Below are 26,775 nucleotides of genomic sequence, written 5' to 3'. Positions count from 1 at the left end.
TTCTTTGCTGTTAGTTTCAGAGTATGTTCTCTTTCCTATGTGCTTTTAGACCACAGATTCTGGAAGATATTTTCTACAAGCCATAAAGTGGGGGTAGTGGCCAGAGAGACATTTTGAGGATTATCTGTAGCGGGTTCCTTTGACATATGCAAAATGTATAAAGGATACAACTCTATAAGCCTGAAGATACCTCTTACTAACCAAATTGTTGATTATCCTAGGTAGCTTCAATCCCATCTACTTTGTATAAAGAAGATAATACTGCATAGCGTATAATTTCCCCCATTCTGGGATGATACGTGCTATAAAAATGAAAGATTGACAAAGCTATTGTTATTTAAAATAGCAAAGTATAAACACAATACATAAAACTCAGTGGAAAGAACAATATAAGAGTTTCTGAACCAAATCAAATTAATAGTCCATCTAATTTGATTCTTGTTTTCAGCACTGACCGATACTTGATGCATTGAAAATTAAACAAAATTTATGCACCTACTCAATTGTGCATTGCTCCTTCTGGAAGAAAACTTCTTTCTGGTCCATGCAGGTGATTAACTTATACCCTGAAGCATGAGATTTTATTATCTTTAAATCACGATCTGGGTTTACAGAGCTGCAAATTTTATGTTAACAGTCATACAATGATCCATCCCATTTGCAAATTCAGACTCAGTATTTGTCTCTATAGCTCACCATGGCATGATATCTGTAAGTTTGCCTCATTTTATAAAAAGAAACTATTTTCTTTTTCAAATCCACTTTCCTTTAATTGAACTAAGCATCGTGCTTCTTTACTATTGACTATGGAAACAGAGAACTTTCTTGTCTTAATTCAATATTGTCTTGTTCTGTATGTTAAAAAAAAAAAAGGTTTCCATTTGTCCTTTACACATTTTAGTACTTCATGAACTATTCCTTAAGGTAGAAACAAAATCTTATATTTGATGTTATGACCTTAAAGTCATGAATCTGATTGCCTTTATTTAATAAACCAGAACATAGTTATCCAAATGCCATATCCTTCCAGGTTGGCAATCCTGAGACGTTATACACTTATTTCAATAATGCTGCCTTTATTTGGGATATTTGGGAGCTTCCCTACTGGAATTCTCTTCAGAGCCTGTGGGACACTGTTTTACATATCCTCAGACAACTCTTTGTCTTTTGATGGTGAATTTGATTTTTGGAAACAGCTAATAGTCACTTGAAGCCAAGTCTGCGGGTTATATCTGGGTGATGTTTGGGGAAAAGAATGAGGTGTGAAAACAATGTAACAAGATTGATTTTCTAATGTGGCTCATAAACTTTTCCTGACTACAGTTCTAAAAGAGGAGTTTCAAAAATTTTTTGAACTCTGGGAGCAATAACAAAATGAGTTTGCAGCCTCCCAAGGTGACTACTTTGAATGCAACACTCATTTTGGGAATATAAATTCTGGTCTATGTGGTAAAATGAAACTAGTTCCATTGCTTTAAAGTTATACATTGTTTTCAGCATAATAATTTAGATCCATGTCTAGGAATTCCTGAGTCTATGGAAAAACTATATTTCCTTCAGCTTTATTTAACAGTCCAACCCCATATGACCTTCAATAGCATGTAAAATTGCTTAAGCCAGAAGTCTGAGCCTTCATAATAGCATATATCCTTGGACCTCTTTGCAGGGTTCATAAAGATAATTTCAATTAAGAAAACTATAGATGAATGCATTTTTGTTTATATCTAGATCATTTCTTATCTTTATAAAGAAATGTATCTATGAAGCAAAAATTTTCTTTTTTAAATGTCACCTTTAGAATTTATTTATATCAAAATAGCCTTTGATATAAAGACAAATTGAAAATATAATCCAGCTAAATTTTCAATGATATGCAAATCTTTCCCTCCTGCTTTTTATACCTACTAATACTAAAAATAAAATTAATAATAACTCATAGCTTATATGTATTAGGTGCTTCCAATGTTTAGGATGCTGAGTCATGCTGTTTATTTTTTAAATTTTTGAATTTAAAAAATTTTAATTTTATTGTGATAAGAACACTTAACATGAGATCTACCATCTTCACAAATTTTCAAGTGTACAATCCAGTATTGTTGACTGTAGGTCCAATGTTGTACAGCAGATCTCCAGAGCTAATTCATCTGGTTTGGGGAATGCTTTCTGCCTGTTGATTATTGACTCCCTATTTCCCCCTCCCCCAGCCCTGGCAACCACTGTGCCGCTCTTTGATTTTATGAAATTGACTATTCTAGATAACTCCTATAAGTGGAATCATGCAGTACATGTCTTTCTGTGACTGACTTATTTAATTTAGCATAATGTCCTCAAGTGAACCATGTAATTTATATAGATTTTCTTATTTTATCCTCATGGAAACCCTAAGATGTAGGTCCTATTATCTTCTCTGTTTAACATTTGAGTAAATGGAGACTTAGAACATACAAGGAACTGCATGAAGATATGCAGTTTGGAAGTGGGAAACCTGGGATTCAAATCTAGATCCACCCACCCCAGAGACTACAGACTCCTCAGCCTGGGGACTCTCCCAGTACGATAGAGGTGGCACTTTTGGAGGTCCTAGAACAGGCTTCCCGTGATTCCCTATAGAAGCACAGAGGTTGAAGTTGCCTTAGAGGCCTCCAATCCTTATTTATAACATTTGCTTCTGCTTTTAAGTTTCTCTCTATGGAAAGAAGTTGTTTATTTTAACAATTCAAGCATTCAGCAATGTCCCCTGTTCAGATTAAATTCATCTAATTTGAAATGGAACCTATTTTCTTATTCTGTAGTCAGAGAAAATTAAGCATGAATAATCGCTAACCTATGTCTAATGCCAGTGTGGACTTAAACACCCTTGAGTCTTTGTTTTCTGGGTTTCATAAGCTTGAATCCTCTCTTTTTCTGCTACTACCTTCTAACTTTTGGCCTTCCAGTCAATTTTATGACCTTTTCCAACTTCCCCCTTTAAATGACAGAGCCTAAAATTGAAGAAGGTATTCTGGAGTCTGACCAGTGCTGTGTTTGCAGCATCCTGTGTCTTATACATGTGTCCTGAAATTCTTTTGCTTGTACAGCAGGAGTGACCAGAGCTGGGCAGTTTTGTCACTGGCTCCACATGACCAGCTGAGGAACCCACCCGGCTGGAATAGCATAGCACAAAGCAGTGCTTTCCAAACATTAAGCAGGCCCAGATTCCTCTGAAGGTCTCAGCCTCTGTTGGTAGTGGGGGTAGCAGAGTGGGCAGTCGGCTGGACTCCACCCTCAATTAAGCCAGGGCAGCTTTACTCTTAGCTATTTCCTATGTAAGAGCTGGCATGGAATTTTATGGGAAGTTGTTACCTCAATAAAATGAGGTGCTGGTTTGAAAGATTAAAAACATTTGAGAATCACTGAGGGTAGAGAGAAGCCTATAAGCTCTCTCTTATAGGCTTGTGAGAGAGGAGACAGTGAGGAGTTTGAGTCCTACTCTGCTGCAGCCACTGCGGGCAAGCCATTTACTCTCTCTGCCTAGAGACTGTCTAGAAAATGGGGCTAATTCCTACTGTGCAGGTTTGCTGTGATGGGAAATAGGAACACATATAAAATGCCTAGCACAGTATAAGGCACATAGAAGCTACTCTGTAGACGGAAGACATATATATTTTTGTTACTATTGGAAACAATTCAATATCCTGGTAAGAATGGGCCAGAATTTCCATTTGGAAGTTACAAAAGCTAGAATATTTGTTTCCTAGGATTAAGCATTTTATTCTGGGCAGATTTCAATGTTATTCAAGCCTGGAGTCACGCTAATTAATCTGCTGGATTAGATGGTATATAGCAACTTTTTAATTTTTTATTATATTTTGAGATGGAGTGTTACTCTGTCGTCCAGGATGGAGTACAGGTGGTACAATCTGGGCTTGCTGCAACCTCTACCTCACGGGTTCTAGTGATTCTCCTGCCTCAGCCTCCTGAGCAGCTGGGATTACAGGCACCCACTACCATGCCCAGCTAATTTTTGTATTTTTAGGGGAAACAGGGTTTCACTATGTTAGCGAGGCTGGTCTTGAACTCCTGACCTCAAGTGATCTGCCTGACTCAGTCTCCCAAAGTGCTGGGATTACAGGCATGAGCCACCGTGCCTGGCTGGTATATAGTACTTTTAAATGGAAGACGTAATCACCGAAGCATTGTCAATACTGTGACTCAGTTTCACAGGTAGAGTCAAAGGTCATTGACTGTTCTTATTTTTTATTATGTTCTATAAGAAGCAGCTAATTTTAAAGGATCACTTCAGGCCTTTCAAGTATCATGAAACAGTCCACTTGGATCTGCTGTATACATCTTTGTCTCTCAGCACCCAGCCCTGTGTCTGACATAGAACAGGTGTCCTGCAGCCCTGCTCTGGATGCAGAGTATGGCCTGGGGGTGAAGAGGGGAGAAGGAGCAGACTGTGACTATGACATGACCACAAATTAGTGAGAGGATCTATTGGCCTAGGAATGCAAAGTCATATTTGGGGAAATGAATGCCTTGCCTAGAAAATAGGTACTAAATTATAGAGCTCTGGAGGAGTAAGTCAAAGTGGCTGGGAAGAATTTAGGAAAATGGACAAGGTGCTCTGGCTAACACAGCTTTTCATGAACAAAAATGAGCTTATCAGAGAGAATGTCAATGCTGTGCCATGACTCTGAGGCACTGGCTGTCTTGGGGTGCAGAGGAGCACATTGAGAAGACTCATGAGCAGCATGGCCCAGCAGAAGACTGAGGGCAGTGCAGGTCAGTGTCAACCTTGGCCACTGGTTACCTGCAGGTGTCTTTCCTCTTCAGTGAAATGTTGATAATCAAGCCTACTTCAAGGGATAAGGCCTGAGGATTAAGGGAACTTATGCAAGTAAAATGATCTTTTAAAAACATAAGTCTCATCAGGCTATCTATCCCCTAACAGAACCCATTCTGTGGCTTCCCTTTGTACTGAGAATGAACCCAGCTCCTTTCAAATGTCCTCCAAGGCCTTCAGGATTGGGCTCCTGCCCATCTTCCCAACTTCAGCTCAAACCACACTCTCCATTCACTCAGCTCCGGCTGCACAGACCTTTTCAATTCAAGGGAACATTTTGCCACCCCAAGTCTCTGCACTTGTTGTAACACTGCCTGGGCCAGCTCTTTCCTCTGGCTCTCTGGTTCTACAAGCTCCTGTCTTCCTTCAACCCCCAGATCCAATGTCACTTCTTTAAAGAGGTCTTTGCAGATCACCTAAGCAGAGGCCTTGCTTGATCTCCTCGAGAATACTTGGATTCTCAAATCTCAATCATGTATTAGTTTATGTTTTCACTCATGATTTCCCTTGACGAAAGAGAAAGTTCCTCAAGTCTAGGGAAAGGATTTGCCTGTTCTTCAGAGCATTCTCTGAGCCTGGCATAGTGCTTGGCACAGAGCACAAGCCCAGGAAGATTGGCCAAATGAATACATAAACGGAAGGTGGGGAAAAAGTAGAGCTTGGCTGGCACATGGTGGTTCCTGGGAGTTATAATTATGGAATATATCATGTAGCATTTTCTGTTTGTCCCTTTAAATCTTTTAGAATAGGGAAATAATTTATAACATAGTAAAAAAAATTATAATGTAGAAAAAATATGTTTAAATACGACTGGTTATTATTCGCCTTGTCATAATTAAAATGGAACAGAATTACATTTTTATAAACATGGTTATATCCTTGGGAGGATAGGCTGGAAAATTTTCTGATGATGTCTAGAAAGTTACACTGCAAATATCCACTCACATACAACATCGGAGGGTCATTTTTTTAACCTGGAGAGGATGTTTGTAACTTGCCTTCAATTTGTATACACACAATAGATAGTTGTACATAAATAGATATTCAACAGCTCCAGCAAAATTTCTACTGCCAAAGAGAAGAAAAATGTCAGAGTAAGCTGTAAAAAAAGTGCTGGGTTTTTTAAATGTAGAAATGGCAATTCGCAGCATTTATACAAATTGCCGTACACTGCGGGTTGCAACTCTGAAACTGAATAGTAAGAAAAGTTGCAGCTAAGAGCAAATCTGAGGACACTTGTTTTGAAAGTAAAGGCTTAGTCAGTATCACAGCATTCTGGCAATCTGCATATCATTAACTAGTGTGCTTTGTATTGGGATTGAGACATCGTGTATTGATTTTCTCCTATGTAAAGTGCTCTGACTAAAACTCTATTTAAAATCTTCAAAAAGAATCTGATCTTGGATGAAGTAAGGAGAATTAACTTTTTAAAAGCCCCGCTATGTTTTTGGTGTAATTATCTGTTAACAATATCCACACGATTATTTAATCCAATGGCTGTATGGATCTAATATTTTACACTTGTTAGGTTATAATTTTATATACATTCTATGTAATATAAGCAGAAATGTGAGTTGGTATCAGCAGAAAATATAAATAGCTTCAGAAGGAGTTAGATAAATTAGAAAGTGTGAGATAATACAAAAAAAGCTAGAAATTTTAAGGTAAGTTATACCTAATAAGTTTTCTCACAGTGCAATACCTTAGAAGTAGAACATAAGACTGGATTAGACAAATAGTTTACTGAAATTTCTTATGCATTTGTACTTTGGGCTCTCTTTTCTTCTCTGCATCAGTATATTCAGTACATATTTTCCTCAATAAAACATAATTTATATAATTATTTTAGAATTACAATGAGTCTGGATATTTGTGAATGAGAAAAAACATCTTTTCTAAGGGGAAATGGGATGAAGTCCAGAGCCCCAGACCACAGTGAGCACAGTAACAGCCCATTTGGGACTTGAGATAACAGTGTCTAATGCTTACAGACTCAGTCCATTTCTCTGAGGTTACCTTCGGAAGAATTCCATAAAGGAAACTGTATCTTTAATAACATGAAACCAATCAGAGTCAACTCTTGAGTATTTATAACAGGAAGAACTAGGGTTTAAGATATTCTAAATCACTAAATATTTTTAAGTGGTGTTTTTATTTTCAAACAAAATGATATGATTTATAAACATTTTTGGGGCCTGCTTACCTCCTAATGCTGCTGTAATGAGTCTAGAACTTACAGTTGGCATGTCCTCAGTAAAGGCCAATGGCATGGGGGCCTGGAGGCAATTTAGGAAGGGGATATGGAGAAGTAGAAAGTTGGCTTGGGTTGAAGAATGTACTGTGACTAATCCACACAACCAACCATCCACAGGTGGACAATATTTTAGAAATGGCCCAGGGGATGCTGCTCTGGTCTTTTAGAGCTGAACGAATATTTCCATATCATATAGCTTTGTTTATAATTTACTTTTTTTCCAACAAAGAAGATTGTGCAGAATTATTAAAGTGATCTTTTATGCCTTTAAGTGACTATCAAAATCTGCCCTGAGATAGCCACAATCCGTCACACTATCACAAAACTGCACGTTACCTTGGATACAAGGCTGGCTCTGTATGCTGCAAGTTGCTTCAGGTACTCCTTCTTTGCAGCCTCGGTTTTCTTTTTATAGACCTGCAACAACAGCAAAGAGTCTTAAATTAGAAAGTGCATCTGCTTTTGTTTTCAGAGAAGTACAATATAGAATGATAATTGCACACGCATACACAGTTATAGTTATATAATATAATAATATATAGCTCCTCAAAGATTGTGTTTTCTTACTGAAACAGATTTTTAAGAAGTATGGCAATAGACTAGATAAGAAAAAAATTAACAACAGTAAAACTTTACACCTTTACATAAAACATATGAAAGGATTTATCTGGGTAGCTATGAGTGTAGAGGTAGTTGGCTTACAAAGATACTATTGATGAAGGTTCCCAGGGAAACCACATGTGAGTAAATAAGGCATTCATATCTATATAATGGGCAGATAACTCCACAGCGCATTCACATCCTGATATATATGTTCCATGCTAAATACAAAAACAAAGACAGAATTTAGAGATGACAAATCATGTTCAATAAGCAAATCAAAGGAAACAGAATGGAGTTTGCAGGTTCATCACTCAGTTACGATTTGGAGCCTTGAAGTTCTATTTTCAAAGACTCAGGAAACAGTGATGGTGATTAAGGACACGTTTGGGAGAGGAATGGGAAGCCCAAGTGGCTGTGGATTGCATGCGTGCCCTGCTCTGCAGTCCACTCTGGTCGTGTCCTTTCCAAGAAAAACACTGGATGTCATGGGTCTGTGGACACCTCATTTTGAAAAGGTAAAAATGTTCCGAAATGAATTTCAGTTTACAGAAGCTTTCCATTTCTGAGAGGGAATCATCTTGAAAATAAAAGCAAAATTATCCTAAATTCAGCAAAAGTACTGAAAAATGACTTGCTTGTATGCTAAAGGTCACATCGCTAAGTTAAACAGTGAGCAGTCATTAGAGTTGAAAATGAAAGATTAGCAAAGTGAACACACACGGCTGTCTGCTACCATTAAGTTGATTCTTTCAAGGCTTTAGAGTATATTTTTGGCAATCTTTTGAAATCAGCCTTAAAGAACAAAATATTTTTCATCCTTCACTGTGTAAATCGAAATGTATTTTCATTGATACAGCTATTTTAAATGTCCCACATTTTGGATTTTACAGCAGAGAATAAGGCTTGGCTAATATTTTGTAATGCTGAGCTCAAAAACAGACACACAGATCAGTATTGAAAAGTGGCTTTGGAATTAGTCAGAGCAGTTAAATATAAATTATGTCTAAAGACCAAATATCTGCTATTTGGCAGCAGGGGTCAATTTATGGTTTCAAATGCTGACTGTGGTTTGCCGAGCCCAACACCAACTATGAAATTCGAGATGTGAGAAATATTATTTACTCATGAATATTTTAATTAAAGCAGAACATTTTACTTAAGGTAAACAAGTGACTAACCTTGTCAACAGAATTATAACAGGACTCTATGAAATGAATGTGCTAATTTTTCTCTTAAAGGGAGGGCTTCAGCCCTGACTTCTGTATTTGGCATTTTGGTTTAATAAAAGCCAAGTAAAATAAGGAATTAAGAATTAGTACAATATTATCATATAATCAGTGTGCTATCTTACTAAGTATGAAACTACAGAAACTTTAAAAATTATATTTCAGTTTTTTTTTTAAACAAAAAGCCAATAAATCCTTTGGTTCAAATACAGGAGTATTCTAAATTTACTGAGCTAATTATTGGAAGTCAAATTCAAATTCTTTTTTGGAAATTCACACGTGAAAACAAACACACGCTAAAGTCGAGTAAGTGCCTTCGAACAGTGTGATCTGTGTACATCGTAAGCCTCGGTGCAGCCATGAAACACAGCTCTCCTGCTTTTCATTGATTTATTTTTTTCTTGAGAGACAGATTTCTGTTTATAGTTTTTCCTTAAACCTCTTCTCAAAGACATAATTTATAATTAATGACCTTAAACTGACAATGTTTACATTTGCTTTTAATACCTTAAAACTGTTTCAAGAGGGTTTTTCTCCTACAGAGATAGAAATCCTATTCAGGACTTTGAAGCAAACATTTAGTCAACATGTCTTTTATGGTAATGCATCTTTGTATACCCTAAGCATTTCTATCATGCTTTTATTAATATGCTACTCCAAGTGACTCCCATTCAGCTAACTAGGATATGTTTTGCTTTCAAAGGCAAACAGAATGCACTTTGGTCCATAGCGTTGTCCACAGTGGCATTTTCTAAGTTGTGGCAGATAAGACAGTATTGCCAGATGGTCTGACTGCAGTATCTATCATTTTTCTTTCAGTGGTTTCTACTGAAACAGCAACAGTGTGACTACGACGCTATCCCTTTGTTGAGCTCCTGGCAGTTAACATCACACAAAGTGTTAACTTTCCTGAAATTTGTTGCTTAACAACCAGGGAAGAAAGGTAGCTAACTCCACATGTTTCAGGCTGCATGTGTCCCCGGTTTCCCTCCAAAATCGATGTTGTTACAGGATACCTGACTAGCATGCAGAGTCCCCTGTTTTCTACAAATGGCTCCCTATTGGCTATTGATGATTGGCTATGTGGGTTCGTCGCATAAGTGCCTAAATACCACTTTAGGAAAGAGTAAACTCATCATGTCACATTACATGGATTGATGGATCCACTCTTTCCTGAATAGCTGCAGATATTCAGAGGGAGAATTCAAAGGGGGGTCATTTCAGAAGGTATATTCCTGTAATTGTGTTGAAAGGGGAGTAGCCTGGACCAGAATTAAAATCTGAGGTGGTCTCCTCAACAGTAATTAGCACCTCCATCTTTGAGAACTACCTGATGGGTCCTACTTTGTACACTCTGTATATCTTTCCGATGTTACCTTCTAAAATTGGACAAGGATGTTGCTTGAATTCTATATCTAATGGAAACGTCTGAAGAAAGGCCTCAAATATGAATGAATGATGATACATAAAAATTCCACATGCAGGTGAAGTAAGGGAAATCCTTTAAAAAAAGATGTTTAAAAATTACCAGTAAAAAATCTCTCAAAAGCATTTCAAAGCCTCTAATTATGGATGAAGAAAGTCCTCTGCTTGCAGAAAGCAAAGATGTCCCAGGACGGCATTTGGCAACGAACAACCACTGCCACGAGCAAGTGCACAGACCTTCTAACTGACAAGGATGGGTCTGATTTATGTCAAAGTTAAGTTTAGGAAAGAAATAGTCTCTCACTCTTAGGGAAAGACAAATATTTTAAAGGTATGTGATTCATACAGTAAATATTAGTATTTAGTTGAGTTACAAAATGTCTTCCAAATGGTCCACAGCTGTTTGAAATAAAGTACAAAGTTGGCCAGATGAGGATTTAAAAATCATAATACATCATTTATCATTTTCCCCCACTCATCTAAACACTTTTGAATTCATCCTGTCCTAACTGAGTTATATGCTGTTGTTTGTTATTCCAAGAAAACTACCATATCCCATCTAAGGATTGCATCTCAGTGGCTAAACTGAAACATATATAATGGCTAAACTAAAACATACGTAGATAGTCATCAAATAGCAGTTCTAGAGAACCCAAATCTTGTTGCATGATCTAGTGATTCACCGAGGCATTTTTGAAATACTCTGAATACCAGCTTGTACATATGTTTTTATAAGCTAATAATCCCTAATTGAAATCAGCAGTTCAATATCAACGATATGACAAACTCAAGCAGGAAAAATTTCTCATACAATCTGTCATTTTCCTTTTACTTTCTGCTTCTTCCCTAAACAAACAATCCATCCAATTCATACAGAAAAGCAAAATCTTATAAATACCATTTAATTCCTTCTTCCTTCCTTCTTTTCTGCTCTGGCCCTTAGTTAATCTCTAGCCATAGTTTATTTCAACAGTGTTTACAATAATAATAAGAAAAAATGTAAAATTCTTCCCATTCTGGATTCTATCCAAAAACTAAAGGCGTTTTTCATTCTGGGTAAGTTCAAATGTAGTTTTTCCCACTACTATTTCATATTTATAGAAAATCTTTAGAAATGTATAAGGAGTAAGAATTTAACCACAATTCCTTGCAATATATTTTAGAAATTTAAAATTCTCAGCTTCTTTCAAGGCTGTTGCTATTTAGGTCAGTTAGAGCAAGTGCATCTGTATTTTACATAGAACTTAGTCCATTTAACTTAATGGTTAAATGTCCATCCTGTATAACTTGCTCAGCATTTTCTTAGGTTCCAAGGTCTTTAGAAAGTGGTATTCAGAGGATTGAAAACATTATACAATGTGACAAACCTCTTGCTATGGATTCCTTTTGAGGACTGTCTGACCCATGTAAATGGTCTCAGCAAAATTGGTTTGACCCGTTTCTGGAATGGTAAGAATCTGAACCGAGGTCCTTGCCTGAAAAAATGGCTACAAAATACATATCTGTTGATTTATTAAATGAAGGTGACTAAGGAAAGTATGATGTTGCTCAATTATGGTTACCAATCTATTGAGTGCCCAATATGTGCCTACTGTGGTGTGAGGCACCGATGTTATACAATTAAAATAAAAAAGTCATTAAAAATTATGCCTCCATTGTGTGCATTTTGTGGATCATGCACTCTCTCTAGATATTACCTCTAATTCTTTCAATAAAAATGTTGCATTGGCATAATGCATATGGGATAATTCCCATTTTGCGATAAGAAAACAGACCAGAATGGGTAATTATTTTACCTAATATATTAGAACAGGTATATGGTAAAACCATGGTGTGAATAAAATCAGTCTGCTGTCAAATGTTCCATCTTTGTTTGCTCAATGGTTTCTCCTAGCCATGAGAACTCCTTTTGATTCTTCTCTCAAGACACACAACTGAAAGGCCTGGTCTCTTTTTTCACTGCTGAAGCCTCAGCATGCTTGGAACATAGTAGGTGCTCATGAAATATTTATTGAGCATATAATCCGTGGTCTCAGGTTTCTCCTTCTATGAATCAGCATTAGCATGTGTGCTAAGGATGAAACTGAACTGCGTGTTCTAAATTACAATGTACATCAATGGAAACAGTAGACTGATACACAGATATACAATCCACCCAAACATTTTTCCAATTATAGGTAAAGCACAACAGACTTCAATGAGTATTATGTTCGAATTATTTTCCTGTCAACATCATGGAAAATTTCAAATGAAATGTCTGCTCCCATGGTGTCTGAGCATATGAATATCTGTATATGTGTAAAACAAATGCTTACGCCCAGGAAGACATGCAAGAATCACATTTATGTACCAATAATTGTATGTATGGATATATATATATATGTAATAAATATATATATAAGTACCTGAATTGTACAAGTATGCTCACCATTTCTTGTAATAATTTTCATTGCTCAGTTTCAAATTCGTGTGCATATGGACTTTGCTTACATTCTCCAGTTTTTAAGTGAGCAACTGTTTTACATATCCTTCACTCCTAGTTTTTAAAAAATTGGGAAAATGCTTAATGTTTATAAGAAAACGGCCAAGATAAACACATGTGTGAATGCTATAGTGTGACAGGATTTTAGTTAACCTTAAGTATTGTCGACATAAAAAATCCAAACGTTATCAGAAGATAAGGGGGAAAAAGAAACCCCGGCAGCATTATGTAGTGGGTGTCTGAGCACCAATGAGGAGGAAATGATTTGATTCTGTGGGCTCAGAGGATTTGTCAGCTGCCTCATAAGTATAATTCTGGCTCTTCATATCCCTGCTGCTTCTAATTTAGCAGGACAGGCTCATAATTGAAGCAAATTAACTATTTACACTTGCCACTTCTACCAGGGAAGAGGACACAGCAGCAGGAAAGAATGAGTAGGAAATTACATTCTTCCCACTTGTGTCAGATCTGCCCTTATATAAACACATTAACAGTAATTTCATGAGGCGTCAAACATAGGAATAAATACTGAGGAATAAAATAATGAGGTGTTGCTATTCAGCTGAACTGCTATGGCTAATATCCTTGGATATGAATTATGCATCCTGAAAGAAGGCATATGTTAACAGTATTCAAACAGTTTCCCTGCAAGTGAGATCTGCTCATTAGGTTCTGGATCTCTAGGTAAATCCACTCCCCTCTTCCACGACAGGGCTAGCATTTACAAAAATACACGCTCTGGGCACCGTGGGCTGTGGTTTCTCCTGAATACGCTAAACTCTGAATAGGCTTTCCACTCCATTTTTAGCAAAACAGCATGTTTATTTAGCTCTTTGGCTGCAGCTTTAAAGCCATTTAATGTAATGTAAACAAGAACATTTTGTTTGTAATTTGCTAAATGTCTTACAGCCCGACTGTGTCTCCAATTAGGAACTTAAGGTTCATTTAGTCATTTACATCTGGTTCTGATTTAAGGTGACTTTCCTTTTTCACTTAGGAGCCGGCTTGCTGTGGCTAAAAAGGACCCAAGAACACTTTATAGCTCTTTGGACCAACCCTTTCTGCTTCAAAGTGGGACGAGCTCTTTTATTTTGTAGGGTTTTATTTGTTCTGTATTGTCACTGTGAACCCAGATCCTCCACTACAATGACCAGAATCAGAGAGTTCAGAAATAATGGAGGTAGACAGGAAATTTAGCTGGGACCTCATAAAAAAGATGCTGAGGGTTGCTGAAACTCCAAGGATCCTAATACAAAGGGTGTGATATTGTTAACTTATTATTTTTCTTTCTCTGTAGGTTCCAGTCAGTGAAAGATAAGTAGCAGAGACCAACATCACAGCAATACTTATGTTTTATTTCCTTCTCCATCTGGTGCCTTTTAAACAACTTAGTATGCTTCTGAAATGGGCTCTCCATTGTCTTACGAGTCATTAGCATTTAAAACCCCCGGTTGGAATCCCAAACACAATTCTGCTCCCATTCCAGATTCAGTACCATCTTCCAAAGTATTAAAATGGGGAGATCTCTGATATGTGGAGTTTGTTCAGTGGCTTTGGTAGGAATGATTCATAAGGGAGGTTTTGTGTTCCTTGAGGATTTTTATCGCTTCTTTCAGCTTCCTTTTGATTTCTCTTCTTTGAAAGATTCTTCACAGAAACCAAAGTACATATTGTTTCTCACTCACCATGGATTCTGAAAATAAAGATCTGCCCTTCTGCAGTGGCTTCTTACTCCCGCCTATACTCCACAATGAGGAAGCATGTGATATAAACACACAGCAGCTCTATTAGTCATGTTCCCTCTGGCTGTCAAGAAAACATTCAATTGTAATCTCACTAATAGCCGTTTTTCCTTAAATATTGTAATTTTCTGAGGCCCCCAGTAAGTCATCAATAATTTTGTCCATTTTTCCCAGTTTGTGTTTATATTTGTAGCTGCTCATAATTGTGGGCTATGATGACAACAGGATTTTGGGACAATTGTGGCACATGAAATCTTAGCCTTCCACCGGAACCAGCTGCCTACACAATGCCAACAGCATCACATGGTTGGTTCTGTAACACGCATATTTGTCCAAAATTTTGAATTTTAATAGTATGCCTCGAATCTGCTCCAGGAATGTTCTTTTAAAAATACATAGCAGTATGTGTGCTCCCCAACTTGAATATTAAATGAGAATAAAACACAATTAATTTAAGTTTGAAACGGAGATATTATTGTATGTTGGCACAATGAGTTAACATAAAGGGAGAGAACAGGTGGTAATCTACTATTATAACACTTTGGGATATTTTGCTGAAATTTTCTGGATGCCCAAATGTGCATTTCAGGCAGGCACGTTTGCTCTGCTGATGACTCTAGCAAACTGCTAGAGAAGGGCTGCTGCGAAGCAGCAGAGCGGTGGTCCAGCCGGTGCAGTGTGCTCCCTTTTGTAAGCAGTGTCTGATTTCATTAATTTGACCCTCTCCCTGCTTGGTTCTGGCACAGGCCTGCATCCAACGTGTATCCTACACCATATCTTTTGGCATAATCTGCAGCCTCACTCTCTTGATTAAGCAAGATCATCTTTTACTTGCAAATGATAGGCCACGTTGGACTTCTGTGAAGTCAAAGGAGCATACAGCATGGGGACAAATCATTTTAGAGTGACCAAAACTGTTTTGGTCATCCCAATGCCTTGTTTCGGTAACTCTTAAACAAGTGTTCCAATTTTAAAATATTTACTTTTGTAAGATAAAAAATTTATTTTTCTCAATCTTGGCATAATTGTTTAGCAAGTGGATTTTGATTGAGAAATTGCTTTATGATACCAAATGATTTATATGTCAACTATTATATAACTTTATCCTTTATAAAATGAATTTGCTCTCCCAAACCCTATTTTCATTGAGAGACAACCCAAAGGTAGACTCATTACAAGTTACTTACTAAACTAGGCAACATATGAAACCTGCAAGAGAGTAACATACAAAAGAGAAAGAGAAAAATATTTGCCATCATACGCAAACAATTAAAAAGCCTTGCACATAATCATAATTATATCCACATTAGGGAGACCAGCCTCGATTCTGAATGCCAGAATGGGAAAATGGGAGTGACTTCTCTTTTTAACATGACAGTAGTGAATCTTATACTTTTGGGGTCTGTAAATAACTTTGATGATCAGACAAAATGAATGCAAAATATTCTACCTTAATATTCTCCTCTTGCTATATTAAAAATAAAGAGTATAATAGAATTAGTGGGAAGAAACCTGCTGCCTGATATTTACTGCCTTGAGGAACTACCTGATTTGCATCATAAGAACATTACTCTTTTCCATCAGAAACATGAGAACGGGGATTTATTTTTTAATATTGACAATGTAAAGAACCAGTCATGGGCTAGGGAAGGCCTTTGCAGACCTCCCTCTTTAAAAACCACTGCTCTTGAATATGGAAAATAACTATGAAATGTAACTGGGGTCAGATGATAGATAAGAGAAGTAAGGTGAGTGGCAGAGCAGGCAATTGATGTTTCCAGAAATGAAGTGTTTGGCAAAGTGGACACTAAAGAGGCACAAATGAGCCTTGAAACGATACTCCCAGTTCAGTCACTGAGTCTTAGGTAGGGAAGAGGGGCTGAGCCTTCACAGGGGAATCATGTGTCTTCAGATAAACAAGAATTGCTGTACCCAATCCCTAGGGAAGGGAATTGCTTTTGGGATGCTTTCTCCAGGAAATTTTGTCTCACAAAGCAACAAAGTTTATGGTACTGAAGCCAGCTGCATATTCAAGAATGCACAGAGGGCTTACTGGAGCAGAGAGCGAGCTACGTCTTCATACGTGGCATCATGGGTGGAGCAGGGAGGCCTTAAGGTGACATTAAGGGAACAGGGAGGGGGTTGGGATTGCTGGTTGGAATACACTTAGTTTCTCATTCAGTGAGGCTCTGCTGAATGGAGAAGTGAAGTCACTGTACAATTCGCCCTGATTGTCCAACATCAGTTGGGAACCACACCTCAGGTTTGGCAGTGTGAGAGCAAACTGACCCAAGTTAGAATAGAAACTAGCTTTAAAATTCTGCAATAATATGTTAGGTTTCGATTAGAATCCCATAATACAATGTCAACTACCCTCTTATGGTGAGTGGGCATTTTAATCGAGTGTGCAGAGAACGTTTCGGTGGTGTGTTTCCTGTTCTTAAAGAAAACTCTTGCAACACAGAGCTCCATATGGCAGGTCTGTGTGTTTTCCTAGGACAGTACCCCTTCAGGCTGGCAATCTTGAAAAGGACGTAGGGAAATACTAGAGATTTCAGATAGCAGAAGACAGTTTTGACTTACAGAAAAGAGAGAATGGAGGGACCTGAAAGAGCAAGTTCTATGTTTCCTTAGCAACTGGTTTTGTCATTATCCCCATCATAGATTTCATAGGGTTTGTTAGGAAAAGCATTGTAAGTTGAGTGACAAGTTTTATTCATGGTAATTCTATGTACCAGGTATGTAATTGTAGATAAATCATTCAACACAATGGCGTTCTGTTTGTCTTATTGTCAGTTCTATCCTCAGTGCCTAGAACACTGCCTGGCACATACGTGCTCAACAAATATTTGTTAAATAAACAAATGAATGAATTTAATTAATATGGCCCTATTTTGTAATCTGCAAAATTTGGGTAATAATTTCCCTGTATATCTATGAGTATTGAGTAGAACAAATCAAATAAATCATGCAAAACTGCTTTGAAAACTATGACATTATACCTTACAGATATTAATATATAATATCAACATAATATATAGATCCTTATAGATGCATAAATAGGTGTGGGCTTTTCTGTATTTTATAAAATTCCTGGATATGATAAGGTAAGATTGATGTCTCTAAGAATAAAATATGAGACTAGTTCATCATTAAGGCAATTCAGAATTCTGCAGTGGCTGAAACTGCATCTACATAGTTATTTCAATCACTTATTTTAATGAGAATGCTTTTAAATTTTTCTTTGTGATGCTGAGATTTTTTTAGACGGTGACCATGGCCATCTAGTTCCTGGTTTAGAAATGTGGGATCAACATTGCTTCTTTGTTTAGGTGTGCTCCATCCTCTCACTGAACCCTCACTCTCTCTGTGACTCCAGTCCTCTTTAAGACCTCTGAGCCATTTGTGCCGTGTCCGTGGTGTCTCACGTGACCTTCCCTAAGCATGGTCCTCAGTCACACCACAGCAATACATGAGAGAAGGAAAAAACCAGGCATCTGGTCCCATTTAACACGGCCTAAAAATATGGTGTAAAAACATATGGGGGATTGAATAACAGCCCCCGGCAGTCTTTAGGGAATGGCTAGGGGCGGAAACCCTTGAATTTGAGGTTCATTTAGCAAAGAGCAAAGAGGGTTTTGATGACAAAATGGTAAATAGTAAGTGCTGGAGAGAGGTGTGGACAATTTTCAAAATACTTTTAGGACTTTTTTTTTCAGTCTTTATGTTCACATTGGCAACATTAAGGCATAATGCAATCCTGGCTGAGATATGTAAAAGTGCTTCTAAAAGTCTCTACACTATATAAACTTTGAAACAAAGGAATCAACATGCTATTTATGGAGGAGTAATAAAGGAGTACAACATTATGTGAACATCTCAGAAAGTCTGGTTTGGATGGGGACACATTCTCAGCATCTGTTCTGGAATCTAAAGAATTTACTAGAAGCCCTGGCAAGCCATTTCTTCAGACTGCACCATCTCAGCTTATGTGGATTCCCACTCCGCTGAGAATCCCTTACCTGTTTCTGCTCTTCTCCTAAGCCATCCCACATTGAAGCCACAATTTTAGAGACTTCACCAAAGGTAGCATTTGGATTTTGGCCCTTGATGGCGGCCTGAGTATCACGAAAGAATAACGCATAGGCAGACACAGGCTTCTGGGGCTCATTGGGATCCTTCTTCTTCTTCTTTTTGGGAGTTTTTGGTTTTTTCCCCATATCGGAGGCAGGCCGCTTCTCTCCACCATTGATCTGAAAGAGAAATAAAAATAGAATTATAGGGGAACTGAGACAATTTGGGGACAAGATATATTGTTGTTTTCCTTTGAGACTTAGACACATACACTCACCCATTCACATCACTCAAACACAGGCTTTTCTAAGGGACATATTGCTTTGTTATTGTTTTTATTTTTTCCCAGATGAAACTGCATATTTCAAGTAGTCTTCATATTCATCCTACTCCCAACTTTACTTACCTAGCTTTTTTTTTTTTTTTTTTTTTTGAGATGGAGTCTCACTCTGCTGCCCAGGCTGGAGTGCAGTGGCGCGATCTCGGCTCACTGCAAGCTCCGCCTCCCGGGTTCACGCCATTCTCCTGCCTCAGCCTCCCGAGTAGCTGGGACTACAGGCGCTCGCCACTACGCCCGGCTAATTTTTTTGTATTTTTAGTAGAGACGGGGTTTCACTGTGTTAGCCAGGGTGGTCTTGATCTCCTGACCTCGTGATCCGCCTGCCTCGGCCTCCCAAAGTGCTGGGATTACAGGCGTGAGCCACTGCGCCCGGCCCCACTTACCTAGCTTTTAAAAAAAGTTGGCTCTTTTTATATTATTCACTATTAAATATAATCCCTTAACATTCCTAACTTTTTCTCTTACACTGTAACTGTGTCAACAGCAGATTTCTCTTGTAGTAACACCATTGGATGAACAATCTAACTTGTTTTCTTCTAAGGAAGTTATCTCCCTCCCTCCCTCCCTCCCTCCTTTCCTTCCTTCCTGATGGAGTCTTGCTCTGTCGCCAGGCTGGAGTGCAGTGGCATGATCTCAGCTCACTGCAACCTCCACCTCCTGAGTTCAAGCGATTCTCCTGCATCAGCCTCCCCAATAGCTGGGACTACAGACGCGTGCCACCACACCTGGCTAATTTTTTGTATTTTAGTGGAGATGGGTTTTCACCATGTTGGCCAGGATGGTCCTGATCTCCTGACCTGATGATCCATTTGCCTTGGCCTCCCAAAGTGCTGGGATTACAGGCATGAGCCACCGTGCCTGGCCATCCTTGTCTTTCTAATTACGGCTTTCAAACCTTGGGGGCAGCATGTCCAATAAATAAATTCAAATGGCTTTTGACTTTGCCCCTAGGTCTATGGAATGCTGCCAGGAAAACCCAGCGATGCTCATGGTTTAAAGAATGGTATGGTCTAGACCCTAGATCAGTGCTGTCCAATGGAACTTTCTCCAATGACGGAAAAGTTCTACGATTTGCACTATTCTATATGGCAGCCACTAACCATATGAAGCTAGTGAGCACTTGAAATGTGACTAGAGTTAATCAGGAGCTAAATTTTTAACTTTTCAAATTTAAATAGCTACATATGACAAATGGCTACCATATTGGAGAGTGCACCTCCAGAAATTAGATTCTAGAGCGTTTTAGAACAGGTTTTTACTCAGTTTAAAAGTAGATTATATTTTCTCCCATGTTCCTAAAGTATGAATATTTTGATAATTTTAATTGTTATTCTGATACAACTGGGATTACACATTGAACATATTTAAGATGGCTGCATTTGAATATTATCTTTGTTACTAACTAGATGTGAGAGTAATTCATCCACCTCTAAAATAAAGCATTGTGGATAAGATTTATTTCCAGCTCTAAAATTAATATGAGTCTACATGAATACAAATAGGGCTGCATCTGAAGGATTCAATTTCCACATGCCTTGCCCACTAACGAAGTGTCAAGGCAGCTTCTGTACCCTCACCTTCTATTGTGGTGGTTGTAGTTGGCTTCTCTCTGCAGATATAATGTAATATATATCTTATTTAGATAAATTGCTAGGTGGGGTATTTGTGTAAAATAACTGCCACCATTGGAGATGAATGATGTACAGAGAGGTCTGTGGATATGATTTCAGAGGACCTTGCTTCATGCCCTCTTTTTACTATTTTTAGCTGTTACCTTGGTTAAATTAATTTCTCCGGGCCTCTGTTTCCTCTAGTGAAAACTAGGTATGGCACCATCTTATAATGACTAAGATGGTATATATTTACATATGTGTAGCACTTTAAAAGGTATTCAAATATCAATTATGACATGGTAGAAACTTTCAAAATAATTCATTGAATGAGTGGATGGAAAATACTTTAATATTAATATGTGATACCTTATAATCAGTATGAAAGATATACCAAAAAGAGATAAGAAAAAGCTAAGTGATTTCTTTGTCTTTGTCTTTATTGAGCAATCTACTAAAAATATTATCATTCTGAAATTGTCTACTGAAGCAGATCAAAGAACCCCAGAGGGACAGGATGCTGTGAACCAAGTTGACAAGCTAATGTAGATTAACGCTAGATGATAACTTCCCTGAGATGGATCACAGAGGTGATCCTGTGAAGTCATTGGCCACCATGTAAATCTGTCAGAGACTCAGCATGTCTGGTGCTCGATACTGGACAAACTGGCATAACAATGCTGTATTAAAACACATAGGCATATATATGACCTAGAATGGTGCTTCTCAAACATGACTGCACATTAGAGTCACCTGGTCAGCTTTTAATACCCTGATGCCCAGGTCTTACTCTACACAGTTTAAAGCAGATGCCTAGGGGTGGGAGCCTGGCCTCAGTCACACGCTCTGAACTCTACTCTTCCAACTGGCATTTCGATATCCTGAGAGACAAAACAAACAAGCAAAATTTTTCTGTGCCCAAAGCCTACCCATGGCCATATTTTTCTCCTTTTCACAACTAAACTCCTCCAAATGGTTGGCTGTGCTGGCCTGATGCAACCTCTGCAACCTACTTCAGCGTGCTTTCCTATCACTTAGCTCTCAATTAGATCTCCACTGGCCACACTGCTGAATCCAGTGGATGCTTGTGTCTCCCCCTTACCTGATTCTCACTGTGAGGTCCCTCTCTCCCACTGGTTCCCTAACATCACCCTCTCTGAGTTCTACTCCTACCTCACTGGCCCTGATGTTTCCAGGATCATTTCAGGGTCATCCTTTTCCACCTGGCCATTAATTGGTAGCATTCCTGATTTGTTTTGCAGTAAACTCCCTTCTCTTGTGAGCGCACTTAGGTAATCTCACACGTAAGCAGGGTTTCCATTACTATCTGTGGGTGGATGGTTGTCAAGTTCATGTTTCCCCTGAGTTTTGCACACACAGAAACAACTGTTATTGACATCTCTATTTCCAAGTCTCAAAGATATTTCAAACTTAAGTCAAGCTTATTTAGTTCTGTATATTTCCATTCATAGCATGTATCAAACTTGTAATGATACAATAATGTATGTGGTTGTTAGATCTACTCCTGTCTGCGTGTAGGCACTATGAAGGCACTGGTTTTGCTCACTAGCACATATCATGGTGCTACCTGATATGTGATACATAGTAAATGCTTAACATTTGTTATAGTAGTAATAAAAATAATAATGCAAAATGATAATATTTTGTAAACACGGCCATTCTTACATTCACAATCATAAAATATTTATTTAAAAGGAGAAAAAAGAAGCCAACAAGATCCACAATGAAGAATATTAAAGATAGAGTGGTCTAGGATACAGGCTTTCAGTTATAAGATGAATAAGTTCTGGGGATCTAATATACAGCACAATGGCTATAGTGAATACTGTGTTGTATACTTGAAATTTGTTAAGAGAGCAGGTTTAAAGCATTCTCATTTTAAAAAAAGTGAGGTGACAGATAGGTTAATTAGCTTATTGTAGGTAATCATTTCACAACGTACACATATATCAAAACATCATGCTGTACACTTGAAATACATACAACTTTATTTGTCAATTATACCTCAATAAAGCTACAAAAAGAGTAATCCTCATATTTCATCAAAGATTGAGAGAAATCGGGAACAAAGTACAGAAATAAGTGAATGCTTATTCATATGGAATATTACCTAGACTCATTTTAAATTTTAATTAAAAAATTAATGATCTGACACATTGAAATCTCCATGATTACAGATTATATCAATCTTTCTGGAAAATAATCAAATGTCAATCATAGAGATAAATTTCCTATCATGCAATTTAAACGCTCTTATTAAAAGATTTCCCCACATTATTTAAATAGTTTTTGTGATGGTTAATTTTAGGTGTCAAGTTGATTGGATTAAGGAATTCCTAGAGAACTGATAAAGTATTACTTCTGGGTGTGTCTGTGAGGGTGGTTTCCAGAGGTGACTGGGGTGAGTCAGCAGACTGGGTGGGGAAGATAGACCCTCAATGTGGCCAGGCACCCTTTAATAGGCTGTGGTCCTAGATAGAACAAAAAAGACAGAAAAAAGACAACTTTCTCTCTCTCTCTCTCTCTCTCTCTCTCTCTCTCTGTCATACATGTGCTCTTTGTCTTTCTGCTTTCTACCATGGGATGACACAGCAAGAAGGCTCTTGCCAAGGGCCTCTTGAGCCTCTAGAGTTGTAAGAAATATATCTCTGTCCTTTGTAAATTACCGACTTTCAGGTATTCTGTTACAGTGGCACAAAATGGTGTAAGAGAATTTCCTTCCTTCATTGTCCAGAATTTTGTTTGAACCACTGATCATCATGCTTACCTCCTTTTAAGTTGGTATTTGGACAGTATGGTACAGGCTTTAGATCTAGTGGATGTGTGATTCCTTGCTGTAACAGATAGGAGGACAGTCATCCTCTTGCATTTGACAACAGGCCCTACTTTTAGAGATGTCCTGAAGAAGCAGGAGAACTTGTTACTGCCAGTAAGAGGCGCTCAATCGTACGAAAACCACCAGTTATCATTTTGAGGCAATGGATAGCAACCCTATAGAAAACGCTAAATAATTCCACGCAGCCAATCCATTTTGTTAGTTGCCTGGAGGCTTTACCTATTTTCCTGGTTTGTCCTGGAGGGCTAGCTGAATGCAATGTTGCTTAAAGTTTTGTTTAATAGAAGCAAGTATTTCATGACTTCTGCCTCCACACTTTCAAGGCTCAGGAGACATCATTTATGCATTAGGGAGTGTAACTCTGGGGCTTCCATTGTATATCTGATTGAGTACCTGAGAGGCACTAGACTGTAAAGCTATGGTGTTGCCCCCCATTAAAGCAGACTACCAGTCAGTCTTATCAGATCACACCATCTTTGTCTTTGCCATGCCTAAAAACAAGAACATATTGATCTGCTTTCAGTTAACATCACACTATGCCTTCCCTTTAAATACTCATGCTAACCTTGGTTGGAATTTTCTGCCATGCAAGAAAACTGGCATCTGAGAAGAACAATCTAAAGGATATACATAAAATATTCATTACTCAAGATTCACTGCCTCTCCTTCAATAACTAAACTAGATCACCACAGTTAGATTCTTGGATCATAATATTCTGACCATTTATAAAATTGCCCTCATAGAACTGAACCATATCTAAGACAATGCCCTGACTTCCACTGAAGATTTACATAAGGGGAAAAACTATGCATGAAAGATCTCTATTTTTTATGAGATAAAATGTACTTTGGAGGGAATTGTTTATTATATTGCTCAATGTTCTTGTATCAAGGACTAGTAAGTATTCATAATATCTTTGCTCTTTAGAATAGTTTTGTTGTAGTTTGATCTCTCATGGACCCAAGTAGTTGGGTTTTGCTCTATGGAATATAAAGCTGTTTGTCTTAGGAACACTGGGCATTGCCCCTGATCTGTGGGGATCTTATTTTTTATTTTTTGTTTTTCTTGTGCGGAAAGGATGCAGAAATGAGCTGCCATTTTAGATTCTGTGTGATGAACTGGGAATTTGTAAGGTCTACTTTTGGAAGTAGCTTCATCACATGTGTGAAAAACACATGATCACTGTTGTGTCCAAAGCCTCCTTGAAGACAGAAATGCTGCTGTAATTTGGATCCATTTTCATGTCAGTAACGGATGCACTTTGAAAGATACTTGGCTCTTATGACCACAAACTATTTGGAATAAACACAATGATGATAAATATGACTGTGGTAGAAAAATTAGCTAAATGGATTTATAATCTGTCCCTGGACCTTAATTTTGAGTATTGTCTGGATCCTGACTTTTTGCATAGATGGATGGAAACTTATAATTTTAAATCCTAACTTTCCGAAAGGCCTTGACTTTTAAAGTCTAGAGTACACTGTCTCGTAAAATTTTCTAGGATGATAGATATGCTCTCTGCCCTGTCTAAAAGGGTAGCTGCTAACCACATACGGCTCTAGGCCACTTGTAATGTGGCTAGTACAACTGAGAAATTGAATTTCTAAATTTAATTTTAATTGGTTAAATTTAAATGGAAGCAGTCACACATGACTAGCAGTTACTGGATTAGACAGTACAGTATTTTGTACAGGACACTGCTTGAGAGTACATACCGTATTTGTAAAGTTACCAGGGTTCTAAGACTGGAGAGTTAAATTTTATTCCATCATAATCTCTAGAATATGGAAGAAACCATATAATGCAAAAATGTGAATTTCTCACGATGACAAGCACATTGAAAGTAAGGAGCAAGTCCCATTAATCTTCACATCCTTCAGAGCATCGGTACAGTGTTTTACATGCAATGGATCATTCTACATTTCTGCTCTGGTATTCTATAGCACCGGGCAAAGGCTTAGACTTATGAGGCAAAGAAAATTTGAAATACACATAAAAATTGTATGAAAATCATAGCAACTAAAACATGGATGAGCTGAGGCCCTAAATGTCACCCTGATTACCCACAGACTGATTTCACCGTCAGTTAAAGCACTGATGAATACATAAGTGCACAAATACCTAAATAATTATTATTCATAAATAAATATTACACATAAGTTTTACACAGATACATGGGCTTCATCTAACTTACTCGTAAGACATAGATTTATTTCTCAAATCCCTAGAGGTGCCCGAAGTTTCTGGTAATTCACCCCTGTCATGTCTTATTGGTTAATTATAGAGATGTATTTAACTTATTTATCACAAGAAAACAATAATCTTTCACTTTAAAAAAGCATGTGCTAACGGTGTTGCTTAGATAATAGTATTTCTTAAGAAGCCAGAGCACAGGAGATAAGACTACCAAGGAAAGAGAATCACTGATATTGAAATGTCCCTGGAGAAGTTAGAAACGTCTATAAGCATATTTAAAATAAACTGCCGCGGTCCCAAAGCCTTTAATGGAGCTGGGAGAGCTGTTTAATGCACACTATCTTGCAGTAATCGCTGTAGTTTAAAATAGATTTTAATCAAGCACCATCTGCATAATAGGCTGAACAAACAACATAGAACTCCACTTATAACTCTTATCATATAAAGTAAATATTATAAACTCCTCTCCATAGAAACAGGGCATATAACAGCACTTTTTGTGATGTTTCAGTGAGTGAAAATTTTGCTACTTAAATTCATTCTCTCTTTTCTAAACTATGCCATCTAAAATCCCCTTATGAGAATAAATTCAAATAAGCATGGAAAGTAAGTCATCTAGTTACTGTGAAATCAGCAAGGCTGTAATACTTCTTTCATTTTACAATTGGGTTTATTATTATCTTTAATAACGATATGCTCTATGACTCAAAACATCAATTATAGAAAAATGCATATGAAGTGCTATACTTTTGAAATGATTCACAAGTGTGGGGCATTGTATCAGTGTCATAGTTTGTAAAGCAATTTCATTTTTAAGGATCTTTGATTCTGCCAAACATAGCTGAATATGACTTTTGAATGAGTTCAGCAAAGGCACTCAGTGGCCTTATGTGAAATAGGAAGTTTGGGCTAATGTCCAGAAAAATCACTTTAAAGTGAGAAAAAAGGTTGGTTGTTATTTTATATACCTACTGGTTAAGTTTATCAATTTTATGAGATCCACTTGGTCTTTTCTAAATTTGCTGATGTAGGGAAATATGTTTACTTCTTATTCTTTTGGATTGAGGGCTTTTACAGGCTTACAGAGAAGGCAAGCTGTTGAGGTGGGGTCCCGCTGAATAAAATGCCAGGCGGCTA

General features: G+C 37.7%; 1 protein-coding gene across 1 annotated transcript in view; it reads right to left on the bottom strand.

Annotated features, from left to right (window-relative positions):
• LOC105482241 (thymocyte selection associated high mobility group box) overlaps positions 1 to 26,775 on the bottom strand; it is a 312,721-nt gene that overhangs the window by 13,731 nt on the left and 272,215 nt on the right. The window contains exons 5-6 of the mRNA XM_011742265.3: positions 18,580 to 18,810; positions 7,416 to 7,496 (exon numbers count right to left, since the gene is read on the bottom strand). Coding sequence (XP_011740567.1) covers positions 7,416 to 7,496; positions 18,580 to 18,810 — 312 coding nt within the window. The remainder of the gene's footprint in view (positions 1 to 7,415; positions 7,497 to 18,579; positions 18,811 to 26,775) is intronic.

This window comes from Macaca nemestrina, chromosome 8, assembly GCF_043159975.1.
Source record: "Macaca nemestrina isolate mMacNem1 chromosome 8, mMacNem.hap1, whole genome shotgun sequence".
NCBI classification, from domain to species: Eukaryota; Metazoa; Chordata; class Mammalia; order Primates; family Cercopithecidae; genus Macaca; species Macaca nemestrina.
Note: the sequence above shows the minus strand (reverse complement) of the source record. Positions and strands in the feature narration are given on the sequence as shown.